Source organism: Serpula lacrymans, assembly GCF_000218685.1.
Source record: "Serpula lacrymans var. lacrymans S7.9 unplaced genomic scaffold SERLAscaffold_11, whole genome shotgun sequence".
Taxonomy (NCBI): Eukaryota; Fungi; Basidiomycota; class Agaricomycetes; order Boletales; family Serpulaceae; genus Serpula; species Serpula lacrymans.
Window position 1 is genome coordinate 275,874 of NW_006763300.1, and position 24,886 is coordinate 300,759.

General features: G+C 46.7%; 13 protein-coding genes across 13 annotated transcripts; 7 read left to right on the top strand and 6 right to left on the bottom strand.

Moving 5' to 3' along the window:
• Window positions 1-1,716: 1,716 nt before the first annotated feature.
• On the top strand, window positions 1,717-2,195 carry SERLADRAFT_473961 (uncharacterized protein; the record flags this gene model as incomplete). The annotated part of the gene is made up of 1 exon (XM_007321239.1): window positions 1,717-2,195. One exon carries the CDS (start codon window positions 1,866-1,868, stop codon window positions 2,145-2,147), a length of 282 nt encoding a protein of 93 aa, XP_007321301.1.
• Window positions 2,196-2,785: 590 nt separating this feature from the next.
• Window positions 2,786-2,999, bottom strand: SERLADRAFT_372163 (uncharacterized protein; the record flags this gene model as incomplete). The annotated part of the gene is made up of 2 exons (XM_007321240.1): window positions 2,786-2,878; window positions 2,937-2,999. The coding sequence occupies 2 exons, from the start codon at window positions 2,997-2,999 to the stop codon at window positions 2,786-2,788; spliced, it is 156 nt and encodes a 51-aa protein (XP_007321302.1).
• A 79-nt stretch (window positions 3,000-3,078) lies between these two features.
• SERLADRAFT_396414 (uncharacterized protein) lies at window positions 3,079-3,476 on the bottom strand (the record flags this gene model as incomplete). Its single annotated transcript, XM_007321241.1, has 1 exon — window positions 3,079-3,476. One exon carries the CDS (start codon window positions 3,452-3,454, stop codon window positions 3,161-3,163), a length of 294 nt encoding a protein of 97 aa, XP_007321303.1.
• An 816-nt stretch (window positions 3,477-4,292) lies between these two features.
• On the top strand, window positions 4,293-6,202 carry SERLADRAFT_473969 (uncharacterized protein; the record flags this gene model as incomplete). Its single annotated transcript, XM_007321242.1, has 8 exons — window positions 4,293-4,390; window positions 4,451-4,576; window positions 4,639-4,914; window positions 4,978-5,203; window positions 5,276-5,329; window positions 5,387-5,586; window positions 5,642-5,845; window positions 5,903-6,202. 8 exons carry the CDS (start codon window positions 4,361-4,363, stop codon window positions 6,065-6,067), a joined length of 1,281 nt encoding a protein of 426 aa, XP_007321304.1.
• Window positions 6,203-7,018: 816 nt separating this feature from the next.
• On the bottom strand, window positions 7,019-7,862 carry SERLADRAFT_473971 (uncharacterized protein; the record flags this gene model as incomplete). Its single annotated transcript, XM_007321243.1, has 3 exons — window positions 7,019-7,493; window positions 7,549-7,665; window positions 7,720-7,862. 3 exons carry the CDS (start codon window positions 7,794-7,796, stop codon window positions 7,148-7,150), a joined length of 540 nt encoding a protein of 179 aa, XP_007321305.1.
• A 3,806-nt stretch (window positions 7,863-11,668) lies between these two features.
• SERLADRAFT_357417 (uncharacterized protein) lies at window positions 11,669-14,383 on the top strand (the record flags this gene model as incomplete). The annotated part of the gene is made up of 16 exons (XM_007321244.1): window positions 11,669-11,929; window positions 11,988-12,174; window positions 12,227-12,271; window positions 12,324-12,511; window positions 12,570-12,622; window positions 12,675-12,789; window positions 12,842-12,893; window positions 12,949-13,058; window positions 13,109-13,155; window positions 13,212-13,273; window positions 13,333-13,439; window positions 13,492-13,508; window positions 13,564-13,722; window positions 13,783-13,877; window positions 13,936-13,949; window positions 14,000-14,383. The coding sequence occupies 15 exons, from the start codon at window positions 11,685-11,687 to the stop codon at window positions 13,936-13,938; spliced, it is 1,485 nt and encodes a 494-aa protein (XP_007321306.1).
• On the bottom strand, window positions 14,364-16,088 carry SERLADRAFT_473977 (uncharacterized protein; the record flags this gene model as incomplete). The annotated part of the gene is made up of 6 exons (XM_007321245.1): window positions 14,364-14,682; window positions 14,737-14,835; window positions 14,887-14,994; window positions 15,066-15,242; window positions 15,297-15,449; window positions 15,516-16,088. The coding sequence occupies 6 exons, from the start codon at window positions 15,978-15,980 to the stop codon at window positions 14,542-14,544; spliced, it is 1,143 nt and encodes a 380-aa protein (XP_007321307.1).
• Window positions 16,089-16,187: 99 nt separating this feature from the next.
• SERLADRAFT_473981 (uncharacterized protein) lies at window positions 16,188-18,038 on the top strand (the record flags this gene model as incomplete). The annotated part of the gene is made up of 8 exons (XM_007321246.1): window positions 16,188-16,548; window positions 16,609-16,759; window positions 16,815-16,889; window positions 16,956-17,225; window positions 17,281-17,572; window positions 17,626-17,745; window positions 17,796-17,910; window positions 17,959-18,038. 5 exons carry the CDS (start codon window positions 16,315-16,317, stop codon window positions 17,457-17,459), a joined length of 909 nt encoding a protein of 302 aa, XP_007321308.1.
• A 79-nt stretch (window positions 18,039-18,117) lies between these two features.
• SERLADRAFT_451556 (uncharacterized protein) lies at window positions 18,118-21,693 on the top strand (the record flags this gene model as incomplete). The annotated part of the gene is made up of 7 exons (XM_007321247.1): window positions 18,118-18,273; window positions 18,328-18,634; window positions 18,692-19,011; window positions 19,065-19,490; window positions 19,552-19,963; window positions 20,012-20,486; window positions 20,546-21,693. The coding sequence occupies 7 exons, from the start codon at window positions 18,144-18,146 to the stop codon at window positions 20,822-20,824; spliced, it is 2,349 nt and encodes a 782-aa protein (XP_007321309.1).
• SERLADRAFT_396441 (uncharacterized protein) lies at window positions 20,832-21,681 on the bottom strand (the record flags this gene model as incomplete). Its single annotated transcript, XM_007321248.1, has 1 exon — window positions 20,832-21,681. One exon carries the CDS (start codon window positions 21,620-21,622, stop codon window positions 21,173-21,175), a length of 450 nt encoding a protein of 149 aa, XP_007321310.1.
• Window positions 21,694-21,803: 110 nt separating the features above from the next.
• On the bottom strand, window positions 21,804-23,310 carry SERLADRAFT_473992 (uncharacterized protein; the record flags this gene model as incomplete). Its single annotated transcript, XM_007321249.1, is given in 9 exon segments — window positions 21,804-22,341; window positions 22,356-22,409; window positions 22,466-22,568; window positions 22,636-22,677; window positions 22,729-22,750; window positions 22,806-22,955; window positions 23,005-23,016; window positions 23,073-23,149; window positions 23,205-23,310. 9 exon segments carry the CDS (start codon window positions 23,233-23,235, stop codon window positions 22,305-22,307), a joined length of 528 nt encoding a protein of 175 aa, XP_007321311.1.
• A 111-nt stretch (window positions 23,311-23,421) lies between these two features.
• SERLADRAFT_473997 (uncharacterized protein) lies at window positions 23,422-23,981 on the top strand (the record flags this gene model as incomplete). Its single annotated transcript, XM_007321250.1, has 3 exons — window positions 23,422-23,527; window positions 23,578-23,708; window positions 23,764-23,981. The coding sequence occupies 3 exons, from the start codon at window positions 23,485-23,487 to the stop codon at window positions 23,833-23,835; spliced, it is 246 nt and encodes an 81-aa protein (XP_007321312.1).
• A 312-nt stretch (window positions 23,982-24,293) lies between these two features.
• Window positions 24,294-24,866, top strand: SERLADRAFT_396451 (uncharacterized protein; the record flags this gene model as incomplete). Its single annotated transcript, XM_007321251.1, has 2 exons — window positions 24,294-24,414; window positions 24,475-24,866. 2 exons carry the CDS (start codon window positions 24,375-24,377, stop codon window positions 24,726-24,728), a joined length of 294 nt encoding a protein of 97 aa, XP_007321313.1.
• Between the last annotated feature and the right edge of the window lie 20 nt (window positions 24,867-24,886).

Here is a 24,886-nt window from a genome sequence, read left to right on the forward strand (position 1 = left end):
TTGGCTGGTCAGACCACTTTCTTAACTCTTCCCTCTTTTGGTCTGACCGTTGCTATTCACTATATAAGGAAGTACATACTCAGTGTATTATTCCTTAGTTCAATATTAGTTTGGATTCGCGCCTATACCGATACTCTTCAACTTCAGTACTCTGATTCACCGCCCTTTTCAAGGGACTTGACCAGACATCTGTTCTTGTTATATAGCTTCGTATTCGTTGCCTGACAGTACTATACAGTTGGTAAGTAAACTTAAAAACCCAATGTCCAGCACATATTGAGCTAGACACAAGTCAGATGATGCGTCACATGATTGGTCATGTGACTATAAAAAGTCCGAAAAGTAAAGTAAAATAAAAGGGTTACGTGATCAGTTGCATGACTTGGAAAATGGAAAAGTAAAAGTATAGTAAAGTATAAAGTAGGTACTGGGGTGCCTATTATAACACCTGCTTCAGATTTCCCTTGTCTCGGGGCCTACTAATATCCATTCCTCCAGTTCATCACATCTCCATCTCCAGTTGCTTGATCCTTCCAATGGTGATGACATCCCCACAATTGTATATTTTGACAACATGATCATAGTTTATACAATGAATCTGGTGAAGCTATAATTTTTTCAGGTGGTCAAGACCCTGATGAAACATCAACAGTTTACCGTGATATTTGACACTTTGTGCACTCCAGTCATCCTACTTCTTGTCGCTCTTAGTTTGATCATAATCACTAAACTATCAGAGCTACTGTCTTCCAGCCCACATGGAAATAATGGGATTGCCCCTGTAGCAAACATATTTTCTAGAGTGACTGGGGTCTCAAGCATTGGGAAGGTCTTATCCCACTGTGTATCAAAAAAGGTTTGCTCCCATATTAATACCCGTAGTTTATACTGTATGTGAAAAATATGGATATATCCCACATAATTCATAGTGGGGCTATCCCTTCTTTGAGATTTGATATGGGGACTATCCCCGCTTTGTAGGACTTTCCCCTACTTAGGATTTTGCAACCACTAAAATAGGCAGGGGGGAACCAAACCCAAGAAAACAGTGGTAGCCTCAAAGCCCACTGCACAGTTGGTAGGGTAGGAGCGAGTTAAGTAGTATTCAACAGGAGGCCTCACTGAGAAAGCTATGGGGGGGTATATATATAATATATTGAACAGGTATTTGTTGTATACTATTTGTAGCTAGGTACTGCACAGTCGATAATTAATGGTAGCTGATGATATCATAGGGTCTTTATTTCTCTATCACTCTATCAAATACTACTTTCCTCCCACTCTTATCCTTTGCTTGCCTTTTGTTGTGTGTGCATCAGAGTATAAAAAACTCTAGTTGTAACTTTAGTTCCATTCAGAGGAAGACAAAGGTGAAAATAAAGTTGTATATAATCAACACAGGGGTTCCACATCGCCTGCTCCAGCAATTATACAGTTAGATAATTAGGAAGTATGTTAAAGAAGGAGCCCTTGCTTATGACTAATTTTGCAGGTCCAAACTGGTCCTCAATATCTGATAATTAGTGGATCTGAACTGGACCCAATCACTGTAGAGTGAACCTGGAGACTCAAACAGTTTGGTCCAGGTCCACGGCTAGACTTTGGGCACCCTTATACTTAGCAATCTAGTTTTTATGTCTACCTTTTCAAGTTCATTTATATCTGCCTTGTATGCTGGCCCATTCTGTAGGTCTCACATTCTGAAAACAGCTTTCACGTACAAGCTCCAAGTTACTAATCACCACTGGAGCAAAGGCATGAAGTCACTAGACTCTGATAACAGGTAGGTCATTCTACCTTACTACGAGGCTTGCAAACAATTTATAAACTGAAGTGAGATGTAAGTTAATTTTCCGGAAGACCAAATGACGAAGATCCAAAGCTTGACACTTGTTCATCAACAACGACATGTAGATCTGCATAGGTACATGGTACAGAACCCCGCTTTACAGGCGGCTTGCACCTGGCTAATGCTCAGATTGCTCACTGAACCACTTAAACGTCCCGGTCCCAAAGTTGACGTGAGGAATATCAACATTCAAGTGATCGACTGGCATAAGTTCTGTGGCCTGTACTTCGCCATCGTTTTCACTTCGCTGTCTGGTGGAGGTGGAATTCTACACCACCCTTTGAACATCCACTTATAAAAAGGGTACTATCACACTCGCCTTATTGGTACTAGTGAGCCTTCTTTCAGGCTTGAGGAAAAACGCTTTCGCCTGTGAGAATGTCGTTCGAGGAATACCGCTTTCAGAACGGTTTCCCTGCTGATATCTCGGGTCGATTATTTCCCCCTTTTCTGGAAAGGCCTTCGCGACCCTGGAAGAATTTGAAACTCGTGGTTTCTGTTCTGCCATCACGCTTTGCATGTTTTCCATAACTTCAAGTAGAGGGTCCGTCTTTGGTGCGGTGCTGGGCGTTTCTCCAGTGGCTTCGGCATCGGCAAACGGATTCCGAGGCATGACATCGGTGGGTGACCGATTGAGTCGCCTACCGAGGGCAGAAAATGAGAACGATGACCTGCGTCGACCAGGTTTGGCGCGGAGTGTCTGTTCAAGGTTTACAAGAGACCCACGTTATGTATTATGGTCCGCCTTGTTGGTGTATATCTTACCTGAGCTTTGGAAATAGCAACATGTAATCGAGGAGGAAATTCTGGAGGCGGTGCTGGCAACTGTTCAACGCCTTACGATAAGGTTTCCGCTGTGATTGAAAGAATATTGAACTTACTTCGGACTCCTTCATATTGCTGCTGCCATGCTTTCGCGCCTTATCAGTGCTATGTTTAGGATCCTCCTGATGGGTCGCAAGAACTCACCCCTCTGCGATGCACGGACCGTCCGTGGAGTATGTCAACCGGCTCATCATGGGCCTCACGCTGTGACGCAATCAAAGTCATAAAATGCAACCTGCCATAGAGTAAGTGTATTGCTGACCTCCATATTAGGCGGTACAGGCGCCTTACTTTTATTCTCGTGGAAAGGATTAAGGTGTACCATGATAAGTAACAATGAAGGCAGTGCCAACGCTTCCCTTACCGCATGTTAAGCACAAAAGCAGGGGATGTCTTAGTTTTGGAAGACTGGCAGTCCGAACTGAAATCCAGTTTGATTTATTATTTATCTTCGAGCGCGATCGATTATGTGTTGTTGCGAGAACATTAGGATATCGCAGGATTGGGGTTACTCGCGTGCTTTAGGGTTAAAGGAAGCGCTCCTATAGAAGTCTCAACTTCTAGGTATTTTGAATCAACGGAGCAAAGTGGCGAGTACGCAGGTCTCCTATGCTGACCAATCGTATGGGACGAAGGAGCTCGATTTTCTTGCGAGGAAGCTCCGAATGCAAAAAGCAGATGAATCTTCAAAGAGTGGGCATTCGTCACCGTCCTGGAAAATAACGAAACTGCCCTTCCAAGAACCAGGAGGCGTCTTGAGAAATATGCCGGAAAACCCATGAGAAAAAAGAATGCTGCGAAAGCGATGCGCTGCCCATAAAGAAACGTCCCAGGCCATGCAATTGCGGGAAAAGGCATGACGCATTGTAAGTGCGCGCTCTTGAATGAAGTACGTTCGATTCGAAAGGTCTTCTGGCATGAGAAACGATGTATCCTGCTGGGAATAGATTGTCTATTGTAGCGATACAGCATACTCCATTGATCTGGGTATTGAACGCGCGTCTAGGATCCGGATGAATCTAGAAGGTTTTCGATTACGGTCGCTGCGCAATTGTGCTGCCATGCAGGTAACAAGGAACAGCCACGGAGATATATTCTGCCAACGCTCTCGCCGGAACAACCTGAGAGAAACCAAAGAGCATAGGTCCATGGCGAATGAGAGCTTCAATAAAGGGGACAGCCTCCCGAACAAAATTTCCAAATATTCTTGAATAGCAAAATCGGTGAGATATCACTGGCAAAGTTGATGTCCGTCTTGCCCGAGCAGATTGCGATGGACAGTCAGCATCCTTGTTATGCATCAAGCAGCTACATACATAGGGTGATGAATTGACTTCACTGCCACGGTAACTTCTCTCGGCGCAATATAATTGGCCGGTTGCACCTTGTTGCGGTTCTCAGGGAATTGTAGACTGTAAGCTAGGGCCAGCGTAAATGGTAAACGAAGTCGCCAGGATTTCAAGGCATAAGACCAGACGATATTCACTGTAGTCAAAGTAAAGGTTAATTGTAAAGGTTAAAGACCATTGCCAATGCCGTCACGGGGCTGGCCGTACTGTACAGTACAGCGAATTCGAAAGGATGCTAGATTAGGTCACCTGCGTTCTCTGTCACATCCACACAATTGTCGAATCTCCACTTTTTTCATTACTCGCATTGACTTGGTTTTATACTGACGCTAGCAAGATGTCAAATGTGAAGGCACCATTAAATACTGTATTGTCCATGTATCCAGATGTCTAAGGTTCACAGTTGAATCTGTTTCTGTTATGGCAGGCGCACCAGCACGCAGCGAACGCAGACGACTATCGATCACAGGGCCTTCTTATCCCTGCAGCTGAAGAACACTACAAGGCGGCAGAAGCATTCATGGCTTGTGTGGAGCAGTCAAACGACGAAAATGTGAAGTGACATGACTATGGCTATAACACATCCCCCTATAACACTTGTTCCATGACGTTTAGGCAAAGCGGACACTGAGGATGTTGTACAATGAACACCTTAAGGCCGGAAAAGAGTTACAGAGGAAGATAGCCAAGCTTCGAGAAGATAACCAGGACCCAACGATGCCTCAAAAGGCTTCTCCACCTGGCACGAACATGCATCCAGTTGCAGGTTCCATCGCTACTCCTTACGCTCCTCACCCTACACCATCCCCCCCTCCATATGCTAGAGGTCTCGCTCGTCTAGCAGATTCTCAAAATAATGTGGATGAATCTTTTATGGTTCTTGGGCAGCGGGTGCAGTCATTTCTGCTCACTTTCATACTTCCTTGGGTTGACAAGTACTCTATCATTTATAAGTCTGACCCGGGCGATGCATTCAATAACTTCTGGAAAATAATGGAAGGAATGCTGGATAATCTTTCTCAGCCGGTAGCCTTTGCGACTGCGCCTTTAGGGGTGGAGGCTAACTCCCCCAGAAAGGGGCTACGTAAGGACGGCAGCTCAAGTAGTGACACTGATAACGAGGATTCACTAATATCGCGAACATTGAGGAATACCGGAGTTGATCTCAAAAGGAACTCGAGTACGTCTGTGACGTCATAAAAAATGATAGATACAAACGCATAGCGTGCATCTCAACTCTTACAACCCATAGGACAACAGATTGGCTTGCGTGAAGAAACGGATGAGGAGGTGTTAGCGGATGAAGGTAAGATCCTATTAACCGTACTTATCGTCTGGTTTTCGCTTTATTTACGTCTCAAAGGCGACGAGTTGTCAGAGTCCTTCTGCTTAATATCTTCCGGATCTGAACCGTCTACCTCAACGCTGAAGAAAGAGAATGAAATGCTGAAACTAGAAGTGGAAGCAACGCAAAAACGCTTGGCTGCATCGGAAAAGGTACTGCAGATGCGCAAAGATCAAGACCAGCAATTGCGCGATAGCATTGTGATGGCCCGACATCAGGTACTTCCAATGTATAGCGTTTTTCGCTTCATTAGCTCACCCGTTATTCACGCAGGCACAACGAGCCATGGGAGCGTCTGTGATACAACAACGCCCGGGACAAGCTGTCGACCTGAGTTCTTTGAATATCAATTTACCTGTTGTTCCTTCACCAATGACAGCTCTGAATACGGGGCGAGATCGTGAGGCACAACTACTACGCCGTATCCGGGAACTTGAGGAGGAAGTCAGACTGGTTCGCACGGATAATGACAAGCAGGTGGGTTTCAACCGCTTCCGGTTTTCACCGTGTGATCAATGTTTGTTCTATTCACAGAAAGCGGTGATCGCAAGATTTCGTGACCGTTGGGAAAAGTTGAAAGAATCGGCGAAACGTAAGAAGGATGCCAAAGCTGCTGCAGAACTCGCAAAAATGGGTGCTCGAGAGCGAATCGAAGAAGAACCCGAGGGAGACTTAGAACTGGATGATCATACGATATAGCGCGGTCTTGTGCAGGCCGATTGAACATGTAAAGTATAGTATATGATCTGACTCTCCTTGTATCGATAGCTGGTTATACCCTACTAGTATGAATACTGCTTATTGATGCCAACAAGTATTCGTGTTATAATGCTTCTTTTCGAACAAGTCATCTGTCATAGCAGTCCCGGTCAACATGAGTAGAACTGAAGCGAGTTGTGCCATGTAGTTCTGCCACCATACGTTTACATTTTTTGCAAATTTCCCCAGTGGGTTAGAGCGTGCAGAGGCTGTCCATAACAGTCAATGAATTGTGAGCTGCGATTCCAAACTTCATCGGCTTCTCAATAAGGTGTTCATCATTTGCGTGATACTCCAAATCCGAGTCATAAGCGACGCCGAGAAATCGTTATTGCCAGTCTAAAGGCCAAAAGCCTCTGTATAACCACCAGCCTTTTCCACCGGTCACGTACACACGCCCTGGAAAGACTTGACGTGATCTCGGCATTCAAATTTGGTGCTACCGTTCCTACTTTGGAAGAAGTTCCTCTCCCAGGCAACGGAAGAGGTCTTGACTGATTGCAACACCATTGCAATCCGCGAGCGGAACAGCTGTCTACAGTGCACAATCCAACGGACATTATCTGATAAATGTGATCTTGCCCAGAATCAGCAATCGGATGCACAAGCGAAGGCTATTAGGGCATTATTGTTAGGTCTAGATGCGGTCAACAGCGGCGCTTTTGAAGTAAATCCCCTTTCTGACCATAAAAGATTATACTAGGCCTGCCAGTGGGTGTTGTGCTGATCGGCAAATATAAAACATGAAGGGAGCATGGATTTTTCCAAGACCAAGAGATTTTTTAGCTGTCATATTGCAATGCATGTTCGATGGACCTTGATGTTGCACCTCAGCGCTGGGTTGACATCGCTTATGGGAGACGGATGGGATTGTGAAAACGTTGCAGTTTCCGCAAAAAGTTGTTCACGACTGAATGGCAAAGTAATGGAAATGCTAGGCGGTGTAAATTGGGGCGAGCTAGCGGGCATGTAGATTGCGAGAGAGCTTATTTGCCTTGGTACGAGTGCCTAGACTGGTAGCTATGCAAAGAGACTGTAGTCGATTATCTGTAGAGAGCGGACTAGTTTATCGAAATCTGTCTTGATTCCTGCCACACGCTCCCTGGAGATCGCGCCCCCATCTGCTGCTAACACAGGAATGTTGACTGTTACGACAATGTCGATATCTTTCCTCTTCACTCGGAAAAGAGACAGCATTATCTCTACTTGGTCAAGCACCGGCCGATTGTATTTCCGGATCTGCTGAGTCCCTTGCAAAACGATTGGGGATGGAGTATCATCGCCTCTATCGTTTATCACGTCTTGTATGTCAAGGACAGTGCATCCCTCGGCATCATTGTCGTGTGCCAAGGAGTCAAAGTGAAATCTAAGGTGATACCGAAAATAAGAGTATTGACTGTCAGTGCGAAGATAAGCCGGACCTTGCAGCTCCGTGATCGTCTGGAGCAGCCACTGCTTCCAATATCTCTATCACAAAGCTCACGCTATTTTCAGCGTAAACAAAAACCTCTTGATTATCAGGAACCTGACGCAAGTTTCTGTCAAGCAACTGTAATCTAACCGATTGAGCAGCTAGAGAAAAAATCACGTACGAGACATCAATCACTCGCGGGGGTAAATCTGCGACAATCGCACCACCGAAAAGCTCCTTTTGAGCTGGAGCTGGCATGAGAACGGAGCTGAGGACTGAGCGCTGAGCTGCCAAACGTTGCCCGTTTGGAGAAAATGAACGTCTGAGTCAAGCCAGATGTAGTAAGCCAGCGATATCCTTGCATCACGTGAGCCGCGCAAAACGCGAGGATACGATCCAGCTAGACCATGTACTGTTAGTAGCCCAAGTTGCAGAACTACTTGCTGTAGTTGTACAGGGAACATGTCTGATTCGCTGCGTCGCTCTACTTTGCTTCCTACATCTGATATTCATGGCAATGCTCGCTCAGGAATTCCAATGCCATCTTCCACCGTGAAGAAACCACCTTCAAACATGCGCATGTCAATGTCCGGCCCAGCAATTCGTGGGCCATATCCTCCACCGCCCCTAGCTGGTCCGAGCACTAATCCACGCCAATCTATCTTCCGCTCGCAGAACGCGAACCCTCTGTTGCAAAGTACAACTAAACCTAGTTATGGCCGCACTCCTCTTAACAGGTGAGTTCGTGTCGCGTACACGCGCTATATGTTATGTTCACGCCCTTCATTTCGCGTTGTTTACAACGATCTTCTATCCACCATCTCTGTACACAGTAGCACGCGACGTGGCTCCGTTTGGGCTGGCAGCGCTTCACTAGCCGCTCCCTCGGGCAGTCAGACTCTAAAGGATCCTCGCCCGATCCGTGAGCGTTCGTATCAAGCAAAAATGAGACAAGATATTTTTTCTTGGCTGCAAAGTACCGACTACGAGGTTTCCATGCAAACCCTTCAAAGCATAACGGGAAAAGACTTTCGAGCTATCTTCAATCATCTTGTGACCATGATCGACCCATCCTATCCCTTTGATCCTCGGTCACGGTTTGAGGACGAATTTCTCCCATCCTTAAAAGCGCTGCGCTATCCGTTTTCCGCACAAATAGATAACAAATGGCTAGCAGCGCCAGGAAGTATGCATTCTTGGCCATTTCTAATGGCAGCTCTGCACTGGCTAGTCGAAATGGGCAAGGTTAGTACTTTTGTATGTTGACTCTTTCATCAACTGGAGTATAGCCATAGGCGCGATTAGAATATCTGGAAAGTGACGACCCAACTCTGCAAATTGTGTCTAAAATACCTGAAGAGTTCAATGATCCCGTCCATCATCAAGCACTTGCATTCGACTACTACGCTGAAGCATACGTAGCGTTTTTTCATGGTGCAGATGTTTTTGAAGAACAAGATAAGCTTCTTGAAGAACGTTATGGTAAGTCGTATTATCAATCTTTGTTGCCACGCTAACGATAATCCAGCCAAAAAGAACGAAAGGGTCGTGGCTGACTTAGAGAGTCAGAGAGCTCTACTTGAGCAACTTAAGACTGAATATAATAAACTCCTATCATCATCGGTAGGGACAATATGAAGAGTCATGATTTTGGGCTTATTTTTTCTACCTTTGGCACAGGACCCGCTGGAAAAACTGCAGAAAGAGAACGGCTATCTAAAGCGCGATAGAGCGAAATTTCAAGACGTTTTACAACGTTTTGAGGCGCGCAAGAAGCATCTCATTGATACGATCGCAAATGAAAAGGCAGAGCTTAACATCCAAAGTACGTGGCTTTAGATAAGGAAGAAGTCATACCAATAGTCTTGCCTGTAGCCACAAATATGGAACAACTCAAAGCCGAGCAAGAAAAGCTCGGAGAAATCGTTAAAGTGCAGAATCTCACTCCAGAGGAAGTCATTCGTATGAACACTGACCATGAGACTCTTTCGCGCAACTTGGATGATCTAAAACACAAAATTGCCGAGACACACAAAACTGTAATGTCACTGGAAGTTGCTGTAACTAACCGCGCCGCGGCGGCCGAGGAAGCTTTGGATTTATACACTAACCTGCTCTCTACCTTGGGACTATTTCCTCCCTTGCCTCCTCCACTAGAAGATATCGATCTCACTTTACAGTTGAACATTGCTGCAGCCAACCCCCAACAGCTTCTCTCTGGCTCTGACATCAGAAAGGTTATCAAGCCAGTGTTAAGCGGGGTTGCAGAGACTCGGAGGACGGAACGAGCAGACGTTGAGAGCGAGAGAATAAAAGTGGACAATGAATTGGACCAACTGACCATGGAGTGCGAAAATGTGGACGAAGAAATTGGAGAAGTTGAGAAGAAGGTGGCTGGCTTGAACGAGCAAGCTGACGACCTCCGAGACGTAAGTCCTTTTACAAGTAAGTGGAATAAACGTTGAGTGCGTCATATATCAGGCCGCGCAACAAGAAGCCACGGTTAGTAACGCCGAAGCCGCCAGATTGGAGAGAGAACTAGCGCATGCCCGGACGGCGGCACTATCCAGTGGTATGGGTGTGAAATCGCGATTGCAGGCATTACAATTTGAGTTGAGTTTGGCTTTTATTGATTGTACTATCTAGGAAACTGAGGTGTGCTTTCTAGCTATCGAGAACAAATTGAGAAGGTCGCACGGCTAAAAGATGAGACTATTCGAGCCATCATCAAAAACAGCAACGATATCGCGACGTTCAAGGAAGAAGTCTCGCAGCAGTTGAGACACCTGAAGGAATTCGTGGATGAAGATATATGACGGGACGCATGGTCTTATTCAGCCGTTGCAAGCGCGGTGGTACATTTTGCTTTACTACTGATAATTATGGGTACCTATTGAGATAATGATGATGATTCGGGAAACCATCGGTCCATTGGCACGTCACAGGGAGTGTATGGTACTATTTTAAAGCTGTGTGCAAGCGATAGACGTATTCTGCCCACAAGAAGATTTGGAGAAAATTGGTGGCCATCAAACGGAAGATGGTGGATTTTGGGTGTCTCACCGATGCAGGAATCTCGGACTGATGATTGTCATCAGGTACAATAGCTAAGCGATAAATGTCGTAAAGCGCTCTTAAAGGTGGTATTTAACGTCGATCGACAGTGACCCTGGACCGTCGTGGCTGAGCCGCATAATTTTCAAACGTCAGATCTCGTCAGAGCTGTGGAACTGCACTGCCCATGTTTCCATACCATTCTGGCTGTTATTCTCAGATTGACTGCAAGCGCCATGAAAGCCCTGAGAAGCATTTCTCAAGCAAGCCAAGCGACCATCTCACACCTCGACTTAATTTGGTGCATCGCAGGAAATAGATATTCCTATACAGCCCGTGCTGGCTGTCATCCACGCTTTGGCCCATTTAATTTCAGGCCTATCAGATGCGTGCCATATGTAAGTATATCTTAAGACTCGGGGCTACATTAGCGGTGCTATCAGCCAGCAGCTATTTCGGTCTACTCCCATCTCACGCAGGCTCCTCTGGGGAGTGGTAGCATCCTACAATGCTATCGGAGCCGCGTACCGCGCTCATGTCGCCCAGTCACTTTTGGAAACTGCCCCTCCGGAGTATCTTCTGAGTCTTGGTTCAATCTCGAATTAGGCTGTCAAATCCTTGCTTCTGGGAAGGCATTGATGTCGTAAGGTAAGCGCTGACATGGACGCTGACACCTTGGATTGTGGCATCAGTTCCGAATGCTTGTAAATGCAATGATGTGTGCCGCAGCTCGTTGGCGACCGGGTGCCGTATACAAATTGTTTTCTGAGGCTACTACTCATTTCCAGCCCTCGAACACCGGACGACGCGGGTCACCCAGGAGCCGGACGTTTTGGTGTGAAGTCCTGTGAGTCTTTGACTTGGGGGACCGTGGCACCGGAAAGTGTCCGATAACCATGTTATTTGATGGTCCTTCTCGCCGTGGGTTAAGGGACTGCTGTGAATCTACAAGTAATCTCACAGCTCTCTTGCCTCGTTTAGAATCATCAGAAACGAATAAAAGGAGAAATGTGCGAGGCTATATCCTTGCGCCTTTCATCCTCAGCCCTGACACCCCGGAGGTAGTCTTCTCCATTACACTTCAGTACTACAATGTCGAACATGCCTGCTCCGGCCTACAATGATGCAGAGAAAGGGACGCTCGAGGTCCGTTCACCGCAGATTGCAGCAAGCACCGAACTTTCCAAAAGCGAGAAAAAGGCTGTCGAGATCGATGTCTTCCCAGTGCAGGCCTTAAAGAAAGATGCGCCACCTGCAAATGCTTCAAAACCCCCTCCGAAACCGAAAAAGAAGGTTTCCAAGTGGATATTGTGGGTTATCTGGTTCAATACCTACAGGTACGAGATTGCATATACTGCTATAGCGCAGAGGTACCAACTTTGCGACTCTCTGCAGGAAGTTCTTTACATTCACTTTCACCATCAATATGATCGGTATCGGCCTTGCCGCATCTGGCCACTGGCCATATGCACTCGAGTACCCTGGTGCTCTGGTCGTCGGTAACCTGAATTTTTCTGTCCTGATGCGCAACGAGATTTTCGGCCGTCTTCTGTATCTTTTTGTCAACACGTTGTTCGCTAAGGTGGTTTTCACTCATGACGTGCTAAGGGCTTAAGCTTACCATTATCCATCAGTGGACACCCCTTTGGTGGCGATTGGGATGTACATCGACACTCCAGGTATCTTATATTAGCTACGTTTCCTTACACAAGCTAACAGTATAATTGACAGCATCTTGGTGGTATACACAGCGGTTGCGCGTCCTCTGGTGTTGCATGGCTCATCCTCATGGTTGTCAACGAATATCGGGCTCGCTCAACTTTCAACGACTCCGTACTGGCCTTTGGTGTCGCTACCACTGTCATCTTGGTAATCACAATCATTGCGGGTCTCCCTTGGGTCCGAAACACCCATCACAAGTAAGCTTACTTAGACTTCCTCATTAATCGTTGTCGCGTATTCAATCTTCTTATTTAGTGTCTTCGAGAGGAACCATCGTTTCTTCGGGTGGTCCGGACTATTCATGACATGTAAGCTTTTTTTTTCACCGATCGATTGCCTTTCTCACTATCGGCCATCAAGGGGTCTACACCATTCTCTCTAATACGTACTCTTCTGAGACCAAAGCTTGGAATATGAGCGGCGTTCATGTCATTCGTCAACAGGCATTCTGGTATACAATGGGAATGACCCTTTTGTAAGCCCATCATTCGCTGTTTTCCCTTGACTATGGCTGACGTGCATCCCAGCATTGTTCTACCATGGATATGTACAAGGAAGGTTAGGGTTGATATCGAACTTGTAGGTTACGCCTTACGATTGCTCATCGCAATACTTGAATAATTGTTCTTCACAGCCTTCTCCCAAGGTCGCCGTGCTACGTTTCGAGCGAGGAATGCAGCAAGGTCTTCTGGCACGTGTCAGTCGATCCGCTGTCATGGAGTACCACGCCTTTGGTATCATCTCGTAAGTTTCTTATCTTTGCCAAGAAACCGGTTCTTACCTCACATGCACAGCGAAGGTACTCATGCGAAATATCACTACTTGATTTGTGGTGTCCAAGGTAATTTAATGTACCTTGAAATATTATAGAGTAAGGATTGACTTTTTGAGTACCAGGTGACTTTACCAAGAGTTTAGTAAACGATCCACCGAGGAAAATATGGACTCGGCAACTCAAGGTAAATTCAAGCCTCCTCGAGCCGAAGTAGAACTCTGTCGCTCATCAGTTTATCCATAGTTCGCAGGTGTTTCCAATACTTCTACACTCTACAAGCGTGGTATCCGTATATGTACCGGCACTGGTCTCGGGGCTGCTCTTTCTACCTGTATTCAGTCTCCTTACTGGTGAGGCATTTATATCACGCCGGAGATATCTTGTTGCTAACATTGGCCGAAGGTATCTCATTTGGATCGGTACATTTTATTTACTGTCGTCAAGTATCCGTAAATACTTATCTTACTCCCACAGGATCTGATCAAGAGAAGACATTCGGACCTACTATCAGCGGGCTGATTCACAGACACGTTGGTCCGGAGCGTCTGATGTTATGGGACAGCAAGGAACGTGGTGGTCGACCGGATACTATGAAGATCTTAAAGGAAGTCTATCATTACTGGCAGGCAGAAGGTACAGTCGTCTGATGGTCTTTTGTTCATTTCGACCCTCATGGTTCGCGTTGCCTAACAGTCGTATTTATCACGTCCAACTATATCGGGAATGCAGAAATCCAGCAGGGATGCAAGGAAGCAGGGATCCCGGCCTTTGGAACCTTGTGGGACTTCGTACGTGCAGTTCGCTTCTGTTCTGATATTTTGTCTGATTATTTGGCGCCTCGCACAGTAATTCCTTATTGAGTGCGTTCGACCCAGCCGCATCTGCATCAGCAATACTCAATATTTCACAGTTTCTCTCACATTTGATGGTCCGTGGGACGACATTGGCGCTCAAGTCCACCACTTCCTCAAATTCTCAACCTCGTGTATCGATTACACACGTAGTTCTTGTCGTTTCGTAGGGTGACTCCAGAATCGTATGTATCTTGAAAAAGTCAAGCTTTCTGCCGTACCAGGTTTTTATCGATCGAAGCAGCCGAGGAGGTACGCACTGATACACGGATCTTCGGTTAGCTGGAAGGAACGGGATAAATACTACTAGAATTCAATATTCAATGGCGATATTGGACGCCACATTATTTATGTAACTGCTATATCGACTTTCCCCCCATAACTAGTCCAACTCCACCTAAATTGTCTATCCTTGTATTTTGTGAGAAATATATGCTTGTTCTTAGTTTGTTGCGTGTAAGTGAGTGACAGGTGAAAATGAACATAAATATAGAAGGATGATCATCAGGCCATCCCCGTGACCAAAGTTTTACTAGTACAATACGAGTCATACCACGAGGATTCTCAGTATTTAAAATACAGTGCAATCGGCAAGCCTAAATCAGATCAGGCAAAATTCAAGAACTTCTCCTGGTTTTCCCATCCATTGCCATCGTCGGTTGGGGTTGATGGGAGTGTTGGGCTCGAGGCGGATGCTTCGCCGCGCTAGCTCCGTGATAATTCGTGCTATGTTACGGGTATCCTGGAAGTCGAGATGAGTTGGATGGAATGAAACGAATGGCAGAACACGACTAACGTCAATTCCGCTGTGCTGACGGCCTTCGAAAGCCGACAGACCAAGTGCCCGGAGCTGTAATGGGATGTTCAACGACCGGAGACGCGATCCCGATGCTGACTGTGAATTGTGTGATCAGTAAGCAAGAATGGTATTAGAAGAAATGTTTACCCTCGTCTTTGCTTCATAGTTCTCTTGCATTGTTTGGCTTGCCGACCAGGCAGAAACTACCTTCCGGACATCTAGAACATCGCCTCTCAACCAAACAGGCATGGGTATCTGCCAAGTGGGGTAGATATTTCTCGGATTCAATCAGGCAACTCCCATTGTTTCAATTGTGACAAACCAACTTTGGATAGAAAACACTGTTTCACAACAAAATCTCTGATATCAAAGGGACCGTCACTGCACCAACAAAAACGAAGCAAGGGCCGCCCGTTTTTGGGATCAATCAAGCCATTTTGCGATAAGAATCTGGCAAACGACTTGAGGACCTTGGGAAAAGTCGGCGCACTGTTAACTTGTGTCTACACGGGGCTCGTGAGTAAATATATTCTCGAGCGATGAAGGCAGCGACGAACTTGTGTTATTCCGGTTAATTCCGTACAGAATTGCGACAGCTGAGGCCTCCATGTAGGTTTAACGAAGCTGCGAAATTCGTCCACGACAACCAATTGACTTGCTTTTCCCTTTGATGACTTGTCTTTCCATTTCATGAGGCACACAGGCCACTCCTAGATAGTGTGCGGCACATGGTCATGAGCTTCTTTGTGATATCTGCAGTCTAATATAACACAAACTATAATCTCGTTTGGCCATTCGAAGCCAGCTCCTTGCAAGCATGTGGCTTCAACATCAAGCACGAGAAAAGCATCATAGGGCTGTTTCGCACGAGTATCTTCGATAGCGGCAACCTGTTTTTGCACAGCATTAAGGTATGGGTCGACAGGGAGCTGTGAATGACCGGATTGCGTAAGGGGACGATAAAACATATTTCTGGATGCACAATTGTCGTCACTGGCAGAATCCAAAGTCTGCGACGAATGGTTCTCTGATGGCGCTTGCAAGGCGCCCTTCTGGGTATTATGGTTGTCCGTGGGTAGCAAGAGCAATTTGCAGCACCAGATTAGGCCGGAAGCCAGGATACAGACAGCTGAGACAACGAGCCAGGCTTGAGAGCTTGGGGCTGTTATTGCTTTGAGGAAGCTACTATGGATATCCATGGAGGAAAAGGAGCTAAAAGGCAAGACGTTGAGTGACCACATATGCTGTGTTTTACTTTACTGGAAGCTGCGGCACATTCACTGTCCCATCATCATGGCAGCCTGACACCTTTGACGCTGACAGGCTGTGGTTTTCGTACTAGCAGGCCCGAGCAAACTATCTCCGGCCAGTCGGCTCTCTCCCTGCCCTGGGCCGGCCACCACCGGCCACCGTCCCGTCGCGGAGTACCGTGACACGGAAACAAAATACTCGAATATTATTGGGTTAATATTTCTCTGATTGTAATATTATTCTCTCTTGTCTGGACTTCACACTGCTTTCTGCGTTTCTCTCGTCCCCACCACGCAGCTCTATAGCTGTTCGCCCCCTGAAACAATGATGCAGCAGCATGGCGACGATCTGGACGATGACTTCGTGCCAGACGACCTTGTCGCGCTCTCTGGCGAAGAAGACGAGATCGGCAATTCTCAGCTCGGTGCTGGTGATGATATCCAAGGGCTCTTGAGCGCCGAAGAGGACGCAGAGGATGACACCTCGGATCAAAGACACAAGGCCGTCATAGTGAAAAAAAGGAAACGCAGAGAGAAGGAAAAAGAAAGAAAGGCAAAGGCTAGTATCACCTTCGTGTTACACCATGGCTCAATGTGCTCATCCGTCCGCCGTCTTCAGAAACGAAAATTGGCCGAATCTGTGGATGCCACGGAGCCAACTTCTATCGCAGCGCAACCTCCGCACATGTTGGCAGACTATATTTCGTCCATGCAGGCAAAAACATATCCGTCCATGTCAGATATAGAGCTCGGGGATCTGCGAATACCCGGTTAGTGTGAACGATCTTAACTTGCGGTGGATTTCTCAATTTGACACACAGACAGAAACTTCGATAGCGGACACGACCTCATGGACGGAATCGAGGTCATTGGATCAACTGGTTGATTTTATCACTGGAGGTAGGTCGCTTGAGTCGGGCAATTTATTCATGTCTATCGACCACCGTCCTTATCCCCTTTTGCAAGTTCTTCCGACGCTTCATAAACGGTTGTCCCAGAGATCCAAATCCAATGGAGCTCCGACGCTCTTGTTCGTGGCCAGTGCAGCCCTTCGTGTAATAGATGTGGAGCGAATTCTCAAGGACAAAAGGCTACGGGGCAGCAAAGGCGGGGATGTGGCCAAGTTATTTGCGAGACATTACAAAATAGAGGATCACGTCCGGTACCTGAAGCGGTCACAAGTCGGGGCGGCTGTAGGTACGCCAGGGAGGATTGGTAAACTGTTAAGTGAAACCGGTACAGTGAATCTGCCTTGAAACCTTTATCAGTCTAAGCTCTTTTTTCTTCCCAGATGCGCTCTCTATTTCTGCACTTACACACATCATCCTCGATGCCACGTTCAAGGATGCGAAGAAACGCTCTATTTTAGATGTACCAGAGGGTAGGGATGAGCTTTTCAAGACCGTGCTGGGCAACTCCAAAGTACTGGAGGCAATAAAACTAGGCAGAGTTCAAGTTGTTCTCTTCTGAAATATGATATTACCCTTTGGGTCAATGAAATACAGTATGATGCAGTATATTTAGCATGTTATCTAATGAATGATAGAAAGCTAGAAGCCCTTTGGATTGACTCTCAGTGTCAACTATGTGAAAGAATTAGTACCACGCTACGTAGAGAACTGTCTCGCGAACTTACTCTTGTCCATTTTGGAACCTTGTGGATACCTTTTCGATAGCCTCGGTGGTTAGGACTGAACACAGTGTATTTGTCTTTAGGGTCCATTTCGTGCTCCTTGGGCAGAAGAAGAGCTCGATCCTGTGTGCAACAGTTCAGTTTAAAGCTATGCGTGCGCAAATAGGACTGACCAATGCAGCACACTGAACACCACTGGCTCTTACAGCCTCAATTACCGCGTCAACTTTCTTTAGGCGGGCTCGGGCATTAGCTTTCCTTGTCGGCGACAACTTCCATGGAGTTTTCCTATTACGCAAATCAGCTATATGCAAGACGACCCAATGTAGATCTCACCATAGCAAACCTCCAAAATTAACTGATGTTGGTCGAAATGCTCCAAACATGTTGAAGGACGTGAAGAAAGCTGCAGCCGTGCCGATAGCTGCCGCAGAAAGTTTATTTAAAACTCCGAAGTGCTCTGGCGATTTCCTGGCCTGACTGCATTCGCTCACCATACTGAAACGCATTCAGAAACTATCATGGCTGTCGAGACGCAAACTATGCCAGGGCTGAACGGGCATGCCTACAATGGCGATGTCGAAATGCACGACGGTGTAAAAGAGCCCAGATTTACAAGTGGGCTTATTCTACCACCGCCCGAGATTAAATGCAAGTATTGTTGCATTTTGCGTATATTCATTTCTAATGCCATCTCCTGAACAGCGGTCATTGATAGAACTGCCCTATTCGTTGCTCGCTCTGCCAACCCACCGCAGTTCGAGGACAAGATCCGCGAGAATCAGCGTCAGGATCCAAAATTCTCGTTCCTCAACCCTGCGGACCCTTACCATGCTTACTACAGGCATCGCATGGACAGAATATCTCAGGGAGAAGTGATAGAGGAAGGCACGCTAGATAAAGAAAAACCAGAAGGTGTTGAGCAAGTACCAATTGTTCAGGAAGATATTGGACTGGAGCCACCGCAACCTCAGTTTGTCATGGATCTCCCTAACATTAGCACGATAGACTTGTGAGTCACACGACACCACTCATTTTATCTGCTATATGCTGACGCTCGTCTTATTAGGGACATCATGAAGTTGACGGCTTTGTTCACTGCTCGGAGAGGCCGCGCCTTTCTCGCCAATCTATCGCAGCGTGAAGGGCGCAACTACCAGTTTGACTTTTTGAGACCGACGCACTCGCTCTTCGGTTATTTTAACCGGCTAGTGGAACAATACACCAGAGTTTTGCACCCAAGTAAAGAGATGCTGCAAGATTTGGAAGAGCGTGCGCAACAGGGCGCCCGTTGGAAGACTCTGGAGCAAGCGAAAAAATATGCTCGCTGGGAGCGCGTTAAGCGGGAGCAGGACAAGAAGAGATATGATGACCAGGAAGCTGAAAGGAGTAGGGCAGTTCAATTTCTGTGTTTTGCGGTTACTAACTGTTCGCATTTTCAGTTGCTTTTGCGGAAATTGACTGGCATGATTATGCCATTGTACAAACAATAGAATTTACAATGGCAGATGCTAATTCTGAACTTCCACCTCCCATGAGCGTACAAGAAGTCGAGAATATGACACTGGCTCAAAAGAGAATGGCTGCCATGATCATGGAAAATACAGCCGAAGATATCGAGGCACACAGAGCTCGCCAGGCTGCCGCAGAAGCGGAAGCTGCTGCTGCAGTTGGCGGGGTCGGCATTGGTATGGAAGATGACGGTGATGCTGCGATGGAAGAAAGTGACGACGAAGACCAAGACGTACAAGAGAGAAAGAGACGTGAGGAAGAAGAGAGGTCCAGAGAATTGGAGCGTGCTAAGGCTATTCAAGCCAGTGCCAACGCAGTCGGGCCAATGAAAATCAGGACTGACTATGTCCCCAAACGTCCGTCCTTCTTATTTTACTTTCCCTTTTTGACGCTGACTCCTGTTTTGCCTCACCTTAGTCGGAGCAAAAAAGAACGCTACTTTCACAACATGTACGATTTGTGGTCAACAAATTGCTGTGGACGAGTTGGACGAGCACATGCGTATTGAGCTACTTGATCCCAGATGGAAGTCGCAACGTGATGTCTTGGAAGCTCGCAAAGCTCAAGCATCTGAGCTACTGCGTGGTGCAAATGTGGTTTCTTCACTAAAAAATCTTGCCCGTACTCGTGTGGATATCTTTGGTGCTGAGGCAGATGAAGAACGACGCAAGAAGGAAGAGGAAGAAGAGAGAGAGAAACGGAAAGAAAGGGAGAAAGTTGTTTGGGACGGCCATACCGCTTCAAAAGCGAACACTTTGGACAAGTACTCGACAAATGTGAACTTCGACGAACAGATTGCCGCTATCCATCGGGCGAAAGGTCTTGGCCCGTAAGCATTGTCCTTGCCTGTCTATTATATATGCTTATATTATTGCAGACAAGATGCCAACGCCATTGGACCTGGCATTGGACCTGCTGCTGCTCCTCCGCCCGCGATGACTGGTCTTCCCCCAGCGCCGTCGTCGCTTCCTGCACCGCCAATCCAAGGAGGGTCTGGTACGTCAAATAATCCAGCATACTCAGCTGCCACTATTTCATCGGGCCCACAACCTGCATCTATATATCCCAATCAACCACCACCAGTAATGCTTCCACCACTCCACTATCAGGGTCTTGACGCAGCACAACCATTCGGGTACCAGCCCCCTCCTCCAGGCATGCACCCGGCTAGAATTGCGGCGATGGCAGCAGGTGGGGCTATGCAGACACCTCCGCACACTGGAGTCGTGCGGTCTGCGGATGAGATGGAAGGTATAATTGGTGAAGGTCAGCCTCCTCCCAAAAGGCAGAAGGTAGCTAAGCTGCCGGGAGGTGCGGTATATCCGGAGGCTGATTGGATCAGCATGCATCCTGTGAGTTATTAATTATTTCCACTGGAGTGACATTATTTTATTGACCATGCTGTTTGCAGTACACCATCTCGTTATTTGTACAGCTTCCTAATGACCCGTCCAAACCTGAGTGGAAACTTGATGGCACCACTGTTACGATCCCTGATCTACCACTGAACCTTCTGGTCGCCACTCTGCGGGATCGTATCATACAGGTCACCCAAACCGGTTTGCCTGCCTCGAGAATTAGGTTATCTTACGCTGGCAAAATGCTCACTAATGCCAACTCGATAGCCAGCTACAATCTGGAGGACGAAGATGCTCTTGTGCTTAGTGTCAGCACCCAAAAGAAGAGGTAATGTTGATATCAATATTGTATATAATTCGTGTATGTCTATGAAATGTGCGAGCAACAACCAATGTCCGTTACTTGAGCAACAATGTCCTGAAAATACATCAGCGTTACATGAAGTGTGCATTCTTGTACAATCCGAACTCCTTCATACTGCGGTTTGCCCTAAGTGAGATTTAAGATAATGAAAAGTTATACACTTCAGAAATTGGTAAAGAAAAGTGGTGTCTTTAAGTGTCTTTGACATGACGAATGCAGCAAGAAATGCGATGTTTATACACTTCAGAGATTGGTAAAGGAAAAGTGGGTGTCTTTAAGCGTGTTTGACATGACGGATGCAACAAGAGATGCGATGTTATAGGATGCGTGCTGAGCGTGGAGGTGTGTGAGTATTTGTGGGTGTCCAGGGGACAACAGGAGGCGATGGCGGAACGTGAAGAACAGCTGAAAACTGATTCAAGCTGTGAGACATGGATATGGACATGGACCGTGTCTCCTGCCAATCCTTGCGAAGCTCGTGTGCCAGTGGTACTCGACTGTCCACAAGGTGCAGCACTGTATTTCTTCGTGATGAATCCCAGGTGAGTGGAACGGTATCTCTGAGCCATTCCTCATCTTCTCGCGATGGGGTCTGCGGTACGGTTTTCTTCTGGAAGATGCTTTGTGGCGAGAGAAGGTGTGGCGACTGAATGAGTGATGGAGGGATGCGGGTTTCCCGCTCTAAGTCTCGCCTGGGACGGTGAAAAGATGATGTTCTGGTATGCCGTGAACCAGTCGCCGTGGGCTTGCCGCAGGACGCTGACATGTCGCGAATACTGCAAGTCTTGAAATAAGAGGGAAAGAGGGAATGGCAATGGGGGTAAAGGACACGATGGTAGTAAATTCTGTTAGGGGACGCCCTCTTATATGCTGGATTTCATATGATTAGGCACGGGACCTCAGCCACCCTGTGGGTCTGGAAATAACCTATATCACATCACAGTTTGAACGGCCACGATCGAGACATGCATATGCAATTCCGGATACACTCTATACTCTTTCTTATTCTGTTCATACATACACCGGGAAACTAAATACAAACGAAACGGATCAATGAAAAATCAGGATATATGTGCTATATGTCAATTCTATACCGAGATCACAAAACCCGTCTACACACCAGGGCTAGAACCAGTACCAGCAGAACACATATTGCCGTGTCTAAGAGGAGAGGGGCTCCGCTGCGCCCACGTCGGACGGAGCTCACAGTGCTAGTCTCTTGTAACGGCTCAGCGGAACTTTCCGAGAGACTTTCGATCGCAGCCGCAGATGATGATATGGTGGTATCGCCGAGTGATTCAGTCACTGAACTAGACTCGTCTGGTGTGAAAATATGATCAACGCAGGATTCACTGGCTACACGCTCCGACTCGTTCCCCGACCCTTGCCCTTGTACGGGGTGCAAGGACAAGTCTGCCGAGGAAGGCAAATTAGTCGGCGGCGAAATATCATGTACGTGAGAACCTGAAGACGACGAGCTTGGCACTTCAGGAGGGTCTGGAAGGCATTCGAGATTGGTTTGGTTGCACTGTGGGCAAACCCATGTTCGAGACCTATTATCGAAGGCCCAGAATAAGAAGTAGAAGGCTGTATGAAAACATGAACTTACAGTGCTGCGAGACGTTTACGTTCGGACACAGGGTACTCTACAGAGCCAACACCAAGCGCAGCTTGTCCTTTAAGGGGGAAGAAACCTTGAAGTCCAATGATGGCTTCGGGAGCGGAATTGCGACATGCATTAATTCAGGACATCAAGGAGTTTCTAATAGGCATGTTTACCTGTTCTTACACCCCATGCCGGCTGCCACTCCTCTTCATGATCTGATTTTGAATTAGCCATATGTAGCACAGTGAGAAACAATTATAACATACAACTGGTGAAGCTGATACAAATCTTTGCATTAAAGTCTTGAGGCGCCGTAATCTGACCACACAACATAATAACGTACCTTGGTATTGAGTTCAAACCGCCCATTAGGGGTCAATAACATTATTGATGGTGGTCGAAACGGATATTCCGCTGGGAGCAGTATGCGGAAGTGATATACACCACCCTCGAACTCAGTTCCAGCGGGACCACGGAGGGTGCAGTGCCACTCCTTGGCTGGATCAGTTATTTCCTCAAACAAGTATAGAAGAAATACTGACGAATATATCGTCCTGATAAGTAGACTAATCAGCCACGATTCTCAGTGATATAGAATATATAGGATTACCTCCAATGGAGCAGCAGAATAATCTGTGCAGGGGTCATTTGCGAGTTCCTTAGCTTCTTGCATTATCCGCTTCACGGCTTCATAGTCGAGATGAGGTCGCCTTGCCTTTCAAACTGAGACTAGGGAACTGACCAGAGTTGTTCTTGTTCAGAGCGGCAGGCATTGTGGAACGTATCCGTTGTAATGTGAGCAAACTTGAAGCAGAACAGCTGTCGCGGTAGTGACCACGCTCGCAGTTACTAGTAAGTATACGACGTGGAGGGTTATCGGAGTTTACACATCACGTGACTTAACACTGCGCGGAGTTTAGTGCCGACAAATTGTTTCTGCAAAGCCAGTGTGGAGGGCCAGAGTGTTGCAGACGGTTTCACTTCGACCACGTTGCATTTGTGTTTTCATTCTACAAAACGCAATGTCTGTTTCTATACCAAAACTTAAAGTCAGGCCTCGGAAAAGTAAGTGTTCCACACTGCCATTGTTCCTTCTGTGAACCTCTTCTTTGTAGACCCGACTGTGAACCTATGTGCGACCCAGTTATCCGCCATGCTTGGGTGCTGGGCAGCGACAAGCGATCTTGCTTCAACAAGCGCATGTAAACAAGCAGCCGAGGACCTTTTTCACTGCATGCGTACGACGGTGAGTGTCCCCGCCTTGTATTATGTCCGCTGGTGTTTGACGCCATCTTGCATAGCCTATGCGTGGGAAGCAGCACAGATCATCTATAAACTACCATCTCGCTAGACTAAACAAGAAAACAAAATAGATGCTTTATTTATCCTCCCTTGCAGTGCCTTGCTGAATTTGAAGCATTCACTTTCATGTACAGGAATTACACTTATGTGTGTCCAGTTACCCGATACATGCTGTGCTGAGTAAGAGTGGATGAATATAGATTTGTTGCTTCATAAAGCACAATGCGTTCACAGTGGTTGTCGGTGATACTTTTGTGGCGTCTCTAATCCGTCTTGAATGATCCTGACGCTCGAAAGACGGAGTCAATTCAATACCGATGATAGACTTGGACCACCTGGATGCTAGTGTACAGTGAACTAAATACAACTTTGACAGCAGAACAAAAAGCATCAAGAAGTGTTGAAGTTTATCGCTGTCATTGCTGCACGTCTGCACAGCGAGTCAGTTTCCTTTCTGATCTTTGTATTACTATGCTAAGCTGTGCATGTGTGTTCTATAGAACCTGGAAGTATGTATGTAGCCACACAGAAAGCCAATGCGTAGCGCTTGTCCCCCCGTATACAAAACTGGCAATGAAATCAAAAAACAAGCGCTATATACTTTACTCCCATGTCCCACCGAGAATCTGTTGCCATATACTGGGACTACGGTTTGTTGTCTGCCTACAGAGCCTAACTGCAAGACTGATTGATCCATGTCACATTCATAGAGAATTGCAAACCGCCATCTCAATTACTGGGATACGACATTGCGAACAATATACGTCGTGTAGCTCATGCTTTTGGATCCGTGACCGTGTTCAGGGCGTACCTTGAGGTGTCTGAGCAGTCCCCTAAATCATGTAACCTTCGGTCAGAACTCCAGACATCTGGTGTATCTTTGATTGATTGCCCTCATAGTGGCAGGAAAGATGTTGTGGACAAAATGATCTTGGGTGCGTTAGTACATGCTTATTTTCACTAAAGCTGAATCGAGTACATGTTTGCAAGTGGATATGCTTGCTTATGCTATTGATCATTCTCCGCCTGCCACTATCATGTTAATATCCGGAGACCGGGACTATGCTTATGCGGTGTCAATACTTCGCCTTCGCCAGTACAAAGTTGTTTTGGTTGTACCTC